This window comes from Borostomias antarcticus (genome assembly GCF_949987555.1).
Source record: "Borostomias antarcticus genome assembly, chromosome: 4".
In the NCBI taxonomy this organism is placed as follows: Eukaryota; Metazoa; Chordata; class Actinopteri; order Stomiiformes; family Stomiidae; genus Borostomias; species Borostomias antarcticus.
In genome coordinates, this window is record NC_140237.1 from 34,631,937 (window position 1) to 34,646,113 (window position 14,177).

The 14,177-nt window shown below is 51.2% G+C and overlaps 1 protein-coding gene across 1 annotated transcript in view; it reads left to right on the forward strand.

Moving 5' to 3' along the window:
• The window catches only part of LOC311307748 (enhancer of mRNA-decapping protein 3-like), a 32,608-nt gene extending 23,745 nt beyond the window's left edge, over positions 1-8,863 (forward strand). The window contains exons 4-6 of the mRNA XM_084436611.1: positions 1,532-1,685; positions 5,126-5,343; positions 7,823-8,863. Coding sequence (XP_084292737.1) covers positions 1,532-1,685; positions 5,126-5,343; positions 7,823-8,157 — 707 coding nt within the window. The 3' untranslated portion in view covers positions 8,158-8,863. The remainder of the gene's footprint in view (positions 1-1,531; positions 1,686-5,125; positions 5,344-7,822) is intronic.
• Positions 8,864-14,177: the final 5,314 nt, after the last annotated feature.

Sequence of the window (14,177 nt, forward strand, 5' to 3'; positions counted from 1 at the left end):
TTCTAGGGAGTCAGGGTTGTGGAGGTTGGTAGTGTTCTAGGGAGTCAGGGTGTGGAGGTTGGTAGTGTTCTAGGGAGTCAGGGTGTGGAGGTTGGTAGTGTTCGGTGATCAGGGGGTTGTGGAGGTTGGTAGTGTTCTAGGGGATCAGGGGGTTGTGGAGGTTGGTAGTGTTCTAGGGAGTCAGGGTTGTGGAGGTTGGTAGTGTTCTAGGGAGTCAGGGTTGTGGAGGTTGGTAGTGTTCTAGGGAGTCAGGGTTGTGGAGGTTCGTAGTGTTCTGGGGAGTCAGGGTTGTGGAGGTTGGTAGTGTTCTAGGGAGTCAGGGTTGAGGAGGTTGGTAGTGTTCTGGGGAGTCAGGGTTGTGGAGGTTGGTAGTGTTCTAGGGAGTCAGGGTTGAGGAGGTTGGTAGTGTTCTAGGGAGTCAGGGGGTTGTGGAGGTTGGTAGTGTTCTAGGGAGTCAGGGTTGAGGAGGTTGGTAGTGTTCTAGGGAGTCAGGGTTGTGGAGGTCAGTAGTGTTCTGGTATTATCAGGAGGGTGGCTAGTGGTGGTGTGCCCAGGCCAGATCAGTGGGTTTGGAGGGGTGATTAGGGGCAATGCATAGGTGCGTGTGAACCCAACCCCACATTCAAGGCCATAGGGGAGGCGGCCTTGTGTTTGTCGTGTTTTGTAAAGACTGCCAAACTCTCCTTTGTTGCCGGGGACAACTGTGACAAACAGGAGAGGAAGGAGTGAATCTTCCGTGATGGGAAAGAGATCAGGTCAAGGGAAGAGGCTTTCCCAAGGGAACCAGCTCCTCGCGTGAGGAGGATAGGCTGCTGCTTATACATAAATGCCCCTCTCCAGAGACGGTGTGTGTGTGTGTGTCTGTCTGTGTGTGTGTGTCTCATGCTGAGGGTATTACTACAGAGAGAGAGAGGGAAGGGGAGAGCACGCGTGTGTGTGTGTGTGTGTGTGTGTGTGTGTGTGTGTGTGTGTGTGTGTGTGTGTGTGTGTGTGTGTGTGTGTGTGTGTGTGTGTGTGTGTGTGTGTGTGTGTGTGTGTGTGTGTGTGTGTGTGTGTGTGTGTCCATGTCCATCCGTGTATCCGTGTGTATCCGTCCATGTCCTCACTGGAGGTTCATGCAGGGGGTGTTACGGTACTAGAGAGAGAGAGACGTCATTGCATAAATTCATGCCCAGTTCCAGTTGCACTGATGATGATGATGATCTGTCTCTGTGTTATTTTACTACCATGGCCTCTTGTGTAACTGAACCTCTGGAACATATCACCTTTTTTGTTATGATTTAAAGGTAGATCAGAAATGTTCCGTAATAGATTTCCCATCATGGTCTGAGCTCCATATGAACTCAATCCGTCTGGCTCCCTATCACATGCTCAACACTAGTCTCTTTTTCCTCCCCTCTCTTTCTTTCTCTGTGTGCCTTCTTGTTTTTTGTGTGTGTGTGTGTGTGTGTGTGCGCGTGTGTGTCCTTGCATGTGTGTGTATGGTCCTGTGTGTATGTGTGTGCGTGTGCGTGTGTGTGTTCTTCTACAGACTCAGGCCTGGTGGTGCCCAGCATATCCTATGAGCTCCACCAGCGCCTGCTGGCCGTGGCAGAGCGCTATGGCCTGACCCTGGAGCGGAGGCTGGAGATGACCGGGGTGTGTGCCAGCCAGATGGCCCTCACCCTGCTAGGGGGGCCCAATCGGTGAGTAGGAGGCTGCTGGGTGTGTGTGTGTGTGTGTGTGTGTGTGTGTGTGTGTGTGTGTGTGTGTGTGTGTGTGTGTGTGTGTGTGGGGCGGGGTAGGATCACTATGTACATCCCCCCTTTTCTCTCTGCAAAGGGCATTATATTGCCTTTGGATGAAATCTGCTATATAAATAAAGTTTGATTTGATTCGATCAACCGGCTATATGCACACGTCAGCTGACTCCTGGTTATGCAGACATGCCTTCACGCCTTTAAGTTCTCCAGCGTCCGTCCTCCTTCCTGCGACCTTCTGGATTTGTTTCTCACATTGTTTTCCCAGTTGCCGCGGCGATGGCGTGTTAAGGTGTCTCTAGGCGCCTGACCTCAACCCTGGCCCCCCCTTCAGGGGCTGGCAGGAAAGAGCCGACACACACACACACACACACACACACACACACACACACACACAAAGCTGTGAATCTCTCCTCGTCACTCTGTCCTGGGATCTTTTATCTGTGTGTTTTACTGCTAAAGTCACACAATGATCGACTAGTTGCAGAAAACCCACGGTCCGAATTCGCAAAGGAAATCCAATTTTGCGCACGCATAGAAAGTACAGCAGGGCTGTGACCTGCAGAGTGAACCACTGAGCTACTGTACCTAGTAATGTACCAATGTAATGCTACTGTCATTTATTAAGGTTATCCCTTGAGATTAAGAGTTTTCAACAAGGACCTGTCCCCATGGACCGAGACCTGTCCCCATGGGCCGAGACCTGTCCTCATAGACAGAGACCTGTCCCCATGGACCGAGACCTGTCCCCATGGACCCAGACCTGTCCCCATGGACCCAGACCTGTCCCCATGGACCGAGACCTGTCCCCATGGACCCAGACCTGTCCCCATGGACCAAGACCTGTCCTCATGGACCAAGACCTGTCCTCATAGAGAGAGACCTGTCCCCATGGACCGAGACCTGTCCCCATGGACCCAGACCTGTCCCCATGGACCGAGACCAGTCCCCATGGACAGAGACCTGTCCTCATGGACCGAGACCTGTCCCCATGGACCCAGACCTGTCCCCATGGACCGAGACCTGTCCCCATGGACCGAGACCTGTCCCCATGGACCGAGACCTGTCCCCATGGACCCAGACCTGTCCCCATGGACCGAGACCTGTCCTCATAGGCCGAGACCTGTCCCCATGGACCGAGACCTGTCCTCATAGACAGAGACCTGTCCCCATGGACCGAGACCTGTCCTCATAGGCCGAGACCTGTCCTCATGGACCGAGACCTGTCCCCATGGACCGAGACCTGTCCTCATGGACCGAGACCTGTCCCCATGGACCGAGACCTGTCCTCATGGACCGAGACCTGTCCCCATGGACCGAGACCTGTCCCCATGGACCGAGACCTGTCCCCATAGACAGAGACCTGTCCCCATGGGCCGAGACCTGTCCCCATGGACCGAGACCTGTCCCCATGGGCCGAGACCTGTCCTCATGGACCGAGACCTGTCCTCATAGACCGAGACCTGTCCCCATGGACCGAGACCTGTCCTCATAGACAGAGACCTGTCCCCATGGGCCGAGACCTGTCCTCATAGACAGAGACCTGTCCTCATGGGCCGAGACCTGTCCTCATGGACCGAGACCTGTCCTCATAGACAGAGACCTGTCCTCATGGACCGAGACCTGTCCTCATAGACAGAGACCTGTCCCCATGGACCGAGACCTGTCCCCATGGACCGAGACCTGTCCCCATGGACCGAGACCTGTCCTCATAGACAGAGACCTGTCCTCATAGACAGAGACCTGTCCTCATGGACCGAGACCTGTCCCCATGGACCGAGACCTGTCCCCATGGGCCGAGACCTGTCCTCATGGACCGAGACCTGTCCCCATGGACCGAGACCTGTCCCCATGGACCGAGACCTGTCCCCATGGACCGAGACCTGTCCCCATGGGCCGAGACCTGTCCTCATGGACCGAGACCTGTCCTCATGGACCGAGACCTGTCCTCATGGACCGAGACCTGTCCTCATAGACAGAGACCTGTCCCCATGGACCGAGACCTGTCCTCATAGAGAGAGACCTGTCCCCATGGACCGAGACCTGTCCCCATGGACCGAGACCTGTCCCCATGGACCGAGACCTGTCCCCATGGGCCGAGACCTGTCCTCATGGACCGAGACCTGTCCCCATGGACCGAGACCTGTCCCCATGGACCGAGACCTGTCCTCATGGACCGAGACCTGTCCCCATGGACCGAGACCTGTCCTCATGGGCCGAGACCTGTCCTCATGGACCGAGACCTGTCCTCATGGGCCGAGACCTGTCCTCATGGACCGAGACCTGTCCCCATGGACCGAGACCTGTCCCCATGGACCGAGACCTGTCCCCATGGACCGAGACCTGTCCTCTTGCCAGTAGATTAATAAATCAAAGTGGACTACAGGACCTTGAACACTTAAGTTTGCAAACAGCACCTGGGTCCTTCATCTTAATAACAACACAGCTCTCCTCAGGTGGGTTGAGATTCTCCCAGAGAACCAGGAAGAACCAGGAAGAACCAGGAAGAACCAGGAAGCTCTACAGCAGCACTCACTGGAATCTGGGAGAATCTAAACCCACCTCAGGAGAGCTGTGTAGTTATTAAGATGAAGGACCCAGGTGCTGTTTGCAAACTTAAGTGTTCAAGGTCCTGTAGTCCACTTTGATTTATGTATCTACTGGCAAGAGGACAGGTCTCTGTCTATGAGGACAGGTCTCGGTCTATGAGGACAGGTCTCGGTCCATGGGGACAGGTCTCGGTCCATGGGGACAGGTCTCGGCCCATGAGGACAGGTCTCGGCCCATGGGGACAGGTCTCGGTCCATGGGGACAGGTCTCGGTCCATGGGGACAGGTCTCGGTCCATGGGGACAGGTCTCGGCCCATGGGGACAGGTCTCTGTCTATGAGGACAGGTCTCGGTCCATGAGGACAGGTCTCGGTCCATGGGGACAGGTCTCGGTCCATGGGGACAGGTCTCGGTCCATGGGGACAGGTCTCTGTCTATGAGGACAGGTCTCGGTCCATGAGGACAGGTCTCGGTCCATGGGGACAGGTCTCGGTCCATGGGGACAGGTCTCGGTCCATGGGGACAGGTCTCGGTCCATGAGGACAGGTCTCGGTCCATGAGGACAGGTCTCGGTCCATGGGGACAGGTCTCGGTCCATGGGGACAGGTCTCGGTCCATGGGGACAGGTCTCGGTCCATGGGGACAGGTCTCGGTCCATGGGGACAGGTCTCGGTCCATGGGGACAGGTCTCGGTCTATGGGGACAGGTCCTTGTTGAAAACTCTTAATCTCAAAGGAATAACCTTAATAAATGACAGTAGCATTACATTGATCAATAATGTTGACATTGATCAATTACGTTAATGACATTGATTAACGATATTGATATCCCCCCCAGACTGACCCCCAAGAACGTGCACCAGCGCCCCACCGTGGTGCTCCTGTGTGGCCCGCACATCCAGGGGGCCCAGGGCATCAGCTGCGGCCGTCACCTGGCCAATCACGACGTCGAGGTCATCCTCTTCCTGCCCAACCTGGTGAAGATGCAGGAGTCCATCACCAACGAGCTGAACCTCTACGGCAAGGCCGGTGGCCAGCAGGTGGCCAGCGTCAGAGGTACGGGTTTAAACTACATCTACATCCCTACACCTCAGGTCCAGATGTGGTCAGAGGTACGGGTTTAAACTACATCTACATCCCTACACCTCAGGTCCAGATGTGGTCAGAGGTACGGGTTTAAACTACATCTACATCCCTACACCTCAGGTCCAGATGTGGTCAGAGGTACTGGGTTAAACTACATCTACATCCCTACACCTCAGGTCCAGATGTAGTCAGAGGTACTGGGTTAAACTACATCTACATCCCTACACCTCAGGTCCAGATGTAGTCTACATCCCTACACCTCAGGTCCAGATGTAGTCAGAGGTACTGGGTTAAACTACATCTACATCCCTACACCTCAGGTCCAGATGTAGTCAGAGGTACTGGGTTAAACTACATCTACATCCCTACACCTCAGGTCCAGATGTGGTCAGAGGTACTGGGTTAAACTACATCTACATCCCTACACCTCAGGTCCAGATGAGGTCAGAGGTACTGGGTTAAACTACGTCTACATCCCTACACCTCAGGTCCAGATGTGGTCAGAGGTACTGGTTTAAACTACATCTACATCCCTACACCTCAGGTCCAGATGTGGTCAGAGGTACTGGGTTAAACTACATCTACATCCCTACACCTCAGGTCCAGATGTGGTCAGAGGTACTGGTTTAAACTACATCTACATCCCTACACCTCAGGTCCAGATGTAGTCAGAGGTACTGGGTTAAACTACATCTACATCCCTACACCTCAGGTCCAGATGTGGTCAGAGGTACTGGGTTAAACTACATCTACATCCCTACACCTCAGGTCCAGATGTGGTCAGAGGTACTGGGTTAAACTACATCTACATCCCTACACCTCAGGTCCAGATGTAGTCAGAGGTACCAGAGATTCCAGAAGGTTCCAGATGGAAGTAGGTAGAGGTTCCTGATGTAGCCTAGTCAGAGATACTGGCTGTAGACTTATGGTGCGTTCGTTTATAACTGGGAGGTGGCAAATTGCGACTTGCTACTAGGAATGATTAAATAAAACGCCGCATGAACTCGCACTTCCTCGTCGCAAATTCGGATATGTTTCTCAGCCCCCAGTTGCCGTCTGACGTCAATATCATATCATATCATATCATATCATTCGCTATAGCTCGAATGCACACAGGTCGGAGGCAGGTATTTTGCGACTTGCGACTTGCCTCCTCCGACCACAAACGAATGCCTATTATGTAGTCAGAGATACTGTAGACGTATGTCATCAGATAAGGACAGTAAAACAGTATAATACACGATAATAGTAATAAAAACAACAGTAAAAAAATTTAAAAAAAGTCTATAGTGCCCATAAAGTGTGTGGTTCATGAAGGTGAAAATGTGCATTATTGCATTGCATAGGGTGTGTGTTTGTGTGTGTTTGTGTGTGTACAGTGAGTGAGTGAGTGAGTGAGTGAGTGTGTGTGTGTGTGTGTGTGTGTGTGTGTGTGTGATGCAGGCAGGTAGGCAGCAGGCCATTAGTGTCCATTGTTCAGGAGTCTGGTGGCCTGGTGGTAAAAGCTGTCTCTGAGCCTGCAGGTCCGGGCCTTGAGGCTGTGATGGCGTTCGCCAGACGGCAGCAGCTGAAACAGGCCGTGATCAGGGTGGCGGGGGTCTCTGATGATCCTGTGGGCTTCACTGGCACTCCGACCCCTGTATAGCCCCTGGAAGGAGGGCAGCTCACACCCACTGATGTATTGGGCAGACTGTACTACCGTCTGCATTGCTTTGCGGTTGAGTGCACAGCAGTTCTCATACCATGCTGTGATGTTCCCCGTCAGGATGCTCTCCGTTGTGCCTCTGTAGAAGGCCCGCAGAATCCCCACGCACCTCCAGAAGCTTGTGTTTAGAGACCGTGAAGGCAGGCTAACTTTAGACTGACTTGACAGAAGAGACTGGAGCTGTTTATATGGTCATCGTCTTCATCACCTGTGTGCTGAGCTCTGTCTTCAGCGCCGCCTCAGGTCGTGTGAATGTGTGAACATGTTCTTTAGAGGTGCTAAGCCCGGACACAGAGAGGATCATAATCACAGTGTTGTCTGGTTAAGCAGTCCAACATTGAGACACTGTTGCCCTCTGCTGGAGATTGCAGGAGGTGCGTGTAACTCCTCTCTCAGACCTGTGAAGATCAAATTAAATTATGTTTCGTTTTATATTTCAGGAAATGGTCACTTGTTTCCCACTGTAAATGCTAATGGACTGCACTTACAGTATATAGCACTTTTATCCAAAACACTTTACAATGGCTTCTCATTCATGCTTTCACACACCAATGACAGCAGCTGCCATGCAAAGTTGGGAGCAATTTGGGGCTTGGTGTCTTCTTTGACCAAGGACACTTTTGACATGTGGACGGGAGGTGCCGGGATTCGAACCGCCAACCCTACGATCATCGGACGACCCGCTCTACCTCCTGAGCCACAGCCGCCCCCACACTGTGTAACTCTTCATCTCTCCGTTCCCAGACCTGCCCGAGAGCCCGGTCGACCTGGTCATCAATTGTCTGGACTGCCACGAGAACCCCCTGCTGAGCGACCAGCCCTGGTACCAGACGGCGGCGGACTGGGCCAACCAGAACCGTGCGCCGGTGCTCAGCCTGGACCCGCCGGTGGGCGGCCGGCGGCCGGCGGTGGAGGCCAAGTGGAGCCTGTCCCTGGCGCTGCCCCTGCCCCTGGCGGAGGGCGAGGGTCGGGTCTACCTCTGCGACGTCGGCATCCCCAAACACGTGTTCCAGGAGGTGGGCATCACCTACCACTCACCCTTCGGCTGCAAGTTTGTCATCCCCCTGCACTCGGCGTAGAAGGACAATGTGTGAGTGTGAGAGAGTGTGTGCGTGTTTGTTAGTTTGTTTGTGTGCGTGTGCGCGCGTGCACAGGCCTGTGCCCTGACTGTCCTCAAGTGCAATACAGAGTGACGATGGGGTTGGAAAGATACCCAGCTGCCTGCTCACAGAAACCCAGCCTCCTGTAGAGCTGCTAGTCTTGGTAGTTACTGACAGAAACCCAGCTTCCTGTAGAACTGCTAGTCTTGGTAGTTACTGACAGAAACCCAGCTTCCTGTAGAACTGCTAGTCTTGGTAGTAACTGACAGAAACCCAGCTTCCTGTAGAACTGCTAGTCTTGGTAGTTACTGACAGAAACCCAGCTTCCTGTAGAACTGCTAGTCTTGGTAGTTACTGACAGAAACCCAGCTTCCTGTAGAACTGCTAGTCTTGGTAGTTACTGACAGAAACCCAGCTTCCTGTAGAACTGCTAGTCTTGGTAGTTACTGACAGAAACCCAGCTTCTGGTAGAACTGCTAGTCTTGGTAGTTACTGACAGAAACCCAGCTTCCTGTAGAACTGCTAGTCTTGGTAGTTACTGACAGAAACCCAGCTTCCTGTAGAACTGCTAGTCTTGGTAGTTACTGACAGAAACCCAGCTTCCGGTAGAACTGCTAGTCTTGGTAGTTACTGACAGAAACCCAGCTTCCTGTAGAACTGCTAGTCTTGGTAGTTACTGACAGAAACCCAGCTTCCGGTAGAACTGCTAGTCTTGGTTGTTACTGACAGAAACCCAGCTTCCTGTAGAACTGCTAGTCTTGGTAGTTACTGACAGAAACCCAGCTTCCTGTAGAACTGCTGGTCTTGGTAATTCAGGAGTCAAGAGGCCCTCGGCAGAATCATGGCCCTCAGAGAGGGAAATGAAGCAATAGCCACTGAGAAAAGCAGCATAATGCGAAGACACAGTATGCTCTTCACTGTGTGTGTGTGTGTGTGTGTGTGTGTGTGTGTGTGTGTGTGTGTGTGTGTGTGTGTGCGCGCGTGTGTGTCCAACTCGTGTGTGTGTTGCGTGAGCGACCACCGCTAAAAGGGGAAACTCCAGAGGAAGTGGAGTTTCCTGTGCCCTGTCGGGTGTTGTGATAAGGGGGGGGGGGGGGGGGTCTATGTGTCAACCCAGAATATGTTTACACAGCACTGACTGCTGACCACTGCGAGTCTGCTTCTGACCCCTGTGACCAGCCCTGGGTTGGTGGCACACTTCCTGTTGAGAGGCTTGGACACTGGAGCTGACCCGATGACACGGGCACAAAACTTCCCTCAAACCCGCCTACCTTTAATTAAATTGTCTGCCAACCTAATGCTATGTGATATGCTATTTTCAACATAGTGTCGAAGCCTCTATATTTAGTTGGTCAGCAAAAGTTCTTAAGTTTGAGGGAAGTCAAAAGAAATCCCATTTAAGCACTAATGTCTGTCTTTTGCTGAACTTAATTCACACGTATAAAATAGCACAAGAGAATATTTTGCATCCTCTTCTCCGTTGCATCTCAGGAAGAATGGCTCTACAATTAATGTGATTTTGACAAAATGGGAAGAGGTTTTTGTTTGCATTTATGTGAATGCATATATGTATCTCTAAACTAATACAGCTGGTCTGGATTTGCAAGACCACCGAAATGGTGGATGTAAACTCGAGGCAAACATTTGTTTTTGGTGCATTTGTGTCACTTCTCACTACCCATCTCTTAAGAAATTCTACGATTTTCTAAGATTCGTTTTGTTTTTACACATTGAGCTAAACTGCCACAGTCTCACATGACATTCACAGGACTTCTGTGCTTATGTGATGAGAAGCCCATACAGTTTGTTCTGTGTTGATGTGATTGAGAAGCCCATACAGTTTGTTCTGTGTCTGTGTGATTGAGAAGCCCATACAGTTTGTTCTGTGTCTGTGTGATTGAGAAGCCCATACAGTTTGCGGTTCTGTACCTCTGCTGACGTAGCTGTGCTCTTGCTAAATGTTTTAGTAATTTTGGTAGTATGCCAGGCAATGTTAAGACAGTTTATAATGCCGTAATACTTTAAATAAGAAGGTCACATCATAGGTATGTTAGCTTCTTGGTCGTAACCTATAGTCTGAATGATTTACTGAACATTTGTGCAGAATTGAGTTTGTCTTCTGTTTGTATTTCATCTCTATGCCAAACACAAGCCCTGGACGTGTAGCAATAAGAACTGGCCTCATTAGATTAGAGTAGAAAAATCGGTTTCCTTTCGAGTCATTTTGAAAATGGATCTTTAAAAATGTACTCAAGGCAGAAATGGACTGGAGTCGTTTCTCGGTTCAGTAAACAAATCTGTGATTTCTGACCTCTTCAGTCACGGAATCCCCAGGATGCTGGAGTTCTGTTGTGGAAACGAGGAACAGGTTTTCCCCAACACAGGTCTTCGTGTGTTTGAGTCTAAATCCACAGCCGACTTCCTGTAACAGGAGCTTTTTGTGAATGGGTTGGATTTGTTTGTCCTGCTTCCCCCCCAGACATCACCGGCTGCCTGTTGTCCTTCTCTCTTCCCGTGGTGTTTTAAACCCACCTAGAGCCCAGCTGGATATTCAGCTTCAGTCCAGTTATGTGTTGCGTGTGTTTGCACATCCTTATTTTCATGCGTGTTCTGCCAGGTCAGAGGATTTGATCTGAAATGAACTGTGGACAGCTCAGCAAACGTGGCTGTGTTCTTCTCAACTGTCTGGTCGTATAGTAGCAAATCAATGAACAATCAATGTAAATCAATCAAATTGCTGGGAGTAGAACTGTTTGTCTCTGTTTTCATTGATCTCTGGTTATGTTGCACAAATATTGTAATTTCACACTGTTTTTTTCTGTCAGACTTTGAGCTGTTTGTCTGTTACATTATTGGGTTAATATGTTTAGAGAAACGGCAGGGTTATGGTTTGCTCTGTGGTGGCTATAACAACACAACCCTACAGTTATAATAGATCCTCATGTCATTAAAGGTGTCACTGGGTCCGTCTGTATTTTGGGAGGATTTGTGGGTGGAGATGACTAGAAATGCTACGTAGCATTTTCAAATGTTGAGTCTTGCCTTGTTGAACACTGAGATTTCTGAGATGAATTGCTGTCTGATGTACAAGGTGTCTTAGGAGTTTGTTTGTTTTTTTTACTCGTTTTTGACATTGTGGGTGCAGTTACATATGTTGTCCACCAGGTGGTGGTAGTGTTCATCTTCAGGGCTGGCTCATGCAAAGTGTACATGTACTGGCTACCTGCAGTTACTTGGATCACACTTGTCCATGACTACAGCCTGTGTGTGTCTGCAATACTGCATGCATTTACAGATATGAGCTCTACATACATCTCTGATTGCCTGATATGTTTGTCTATTCTGTTAGGATACATGATGTTAAGAGCAATAGGCTACTTTATTATTGATTTGATCAACCATCAAACCATTGGTCTAAAGCAGGTAATTTATCACTAAGAATTGCCACTAGCCGTCATCATCATGCAAGCTCCTCAATGATGTTCTTGAAGCATTATGTTATTCAGGTATGAAATGTCTTTTTGCTGTATGTGTTTATTACAACAATACATATATCATAGAATTTCCTTACAGGTCCTACATTTATAGCTCAGTCATGTGATAGTGTTTGCATTATGCTTATTTAAAAGGGACCATCTGACCTTCACCTTTTACATTTAAATTGCCAGTTAGGCCGTTACACGATTGGATAATAAAAACAGAATTGCCAAAGTCTGTTTATGATGTGTTTATTTATAAATGTGTGCTAATTCAACCTCGCGATTTGTCTTCATATGATGCACTTGTGTTATGTAGGGTCACTCGTCAGTATTACTTCCACACTCACTTGATCATGCGTTTGATCTCCTGGTCCTCTGACCTGCTAACGTACGGCCACCACTCAAACTATGGAGAGCCCTTTAATGCAAAACCCCACCCAAACTGCACACCAGCTATCTAGCCTACCAGACACCACCTATCCAGCTAGCCTACCAGACACCACCTATCCAGCTAGCCTGCCAGACACCACCTATCCAGCTAGCCTACCAGACACCACCTATCCAGCTAGCCTACCAGACACCACCTATCCAGCTAGCCTACCAGACACCACCTATCCAGCTAGCCTACCAGACACCACCTATCCAGCTAGCCTACCAGACACCACCTATCCAGCTAGCCTACCAGACACCAGCTAGCCTACCAGACACCACCTATCCAGCTAGCCTACCAGACACCAGCTAGCCTACCAGACACCACCTATCCAGCTAGTCTACCAGACACCACCTATCCAGCCAGACACCACCTATCCAGCTAGCCTGCCAGACACCACCTATCCAGCTAGCCTACCAGACACCACCTATCCAGCTAGCCTACCAGACACCACCTATCCAGCTAGTCTACCAGACACCACCTATCCAGCCAGACACCACCTATCCAGCTAGCCTGCCAGACACCACCTATCCAGCTAGCCTACCAGACACCAGCTAGCCTACCAGACACCAGCTAGCCTACCAGACACCACCTATCCAGCTAGTCTACCAGACACCACCTATCCAGCCAGACACCACCTATCCAGCTAGCCTGCCAGACACCACCTATCCAGCTAGCCTACCAGACACCACCTATCCAGCTAGCCTACCAGACACCACCTATCCAGCTAGCCTACCAGACACCACCTATCCAGCTAGCCTACAAGACACCACCTATCCAGCTAGCCTACCAGACACCACCTATCCAGCTAGCCTACCAGACACCAGCTAGCCTACCAGACACCACCTATCCAGCTAGCCTACCAGACACCAGCTAGCCTACCAGACACCACCTATCCAGCTAGTCTACCAGACACCACCTATCCAGCCAGACACCACCTATCCAGCTAGCCTGCCAGACACCACCTATCCAGCTAGCCTACCAGACACCACCTATCCAGCTAGCCTACCAGACACCACCTATCCAGCTAGTCTACCAGACACCACCTATCCAGCCAGACACCACCTATCCAGCTAGCCTGCCAGACACCACCTATCCAGCTAGCCTACCAGACACCAGCTAGCCTACCAGACACCACCTATCCAGCTAGCCTACCAGACACCAGCTAGCCTACCAGACACCACCTATCCAGCTAGTCTACCAGACACCACCTATCCAGCCAGACACCACCTATCCAGCTAGCCTGCCAGACACCACCTATCCAGCTAGCCTACCAGACACCACCTATCCAGCTAGCCTACCAGACACCACCTATCCAGCTAGCCTACCAGACACCACCTATCCAGCTAGCCTGCCAGACACCAGCTAGCCTACCAGACACCACCTATCCAGCTAGCCTGCCAGACACCAGCTAGCCTACCAGACACCACCTATCCAGCTAGCCTGCCAGACACCAGCTAGCCTACCAGACACCACCTATCCAGCTAGCCTACCAGACACCACCTATCCAGCTAGCCTACCAGACACCACCTATCCAGCTAGCCTGCCAGACACCACCTATCCAGCTAGCCTACCAGACACCAGCTAGCCTACCAGACACCACCTATCCAGCTAGCCTGCCAGACACCAGCTAGCCTACCAGAAACCACATATCCAGCTAGCCTACCAGACACCAGCTAGCCTGCCAGACACCACCTATCCAGCTAGCCTACCAGACACCACCTATCCAGCTAGCCTGCCAGACACCACCTATCCAGCTAGCCTACCAGACACCAGCTAGCCTACCAGACACCACCTATCCAGCTAGCCTGCCAGACACCAGCTAGCCTACCAGAAACCACATATCCAGCTAGCCTACCAGACACCAGCTAGCCTGCCAGACACCACCTATCCAGCTAGCCTACCAGACACCACCTATCCAGCTAGCCTGCCAGACACCACCTATCCAGCTAGCCTACCAGACACCACCTATCCAGCTAGCCTACCAGACACCACCTATCCAGCTAGCCTACCAGACACCACCTATCCAGCTAGCCTACCAGACACCACCTATCCAGCTAGCCTACCAGACACCACCTATCCAGCTAGCC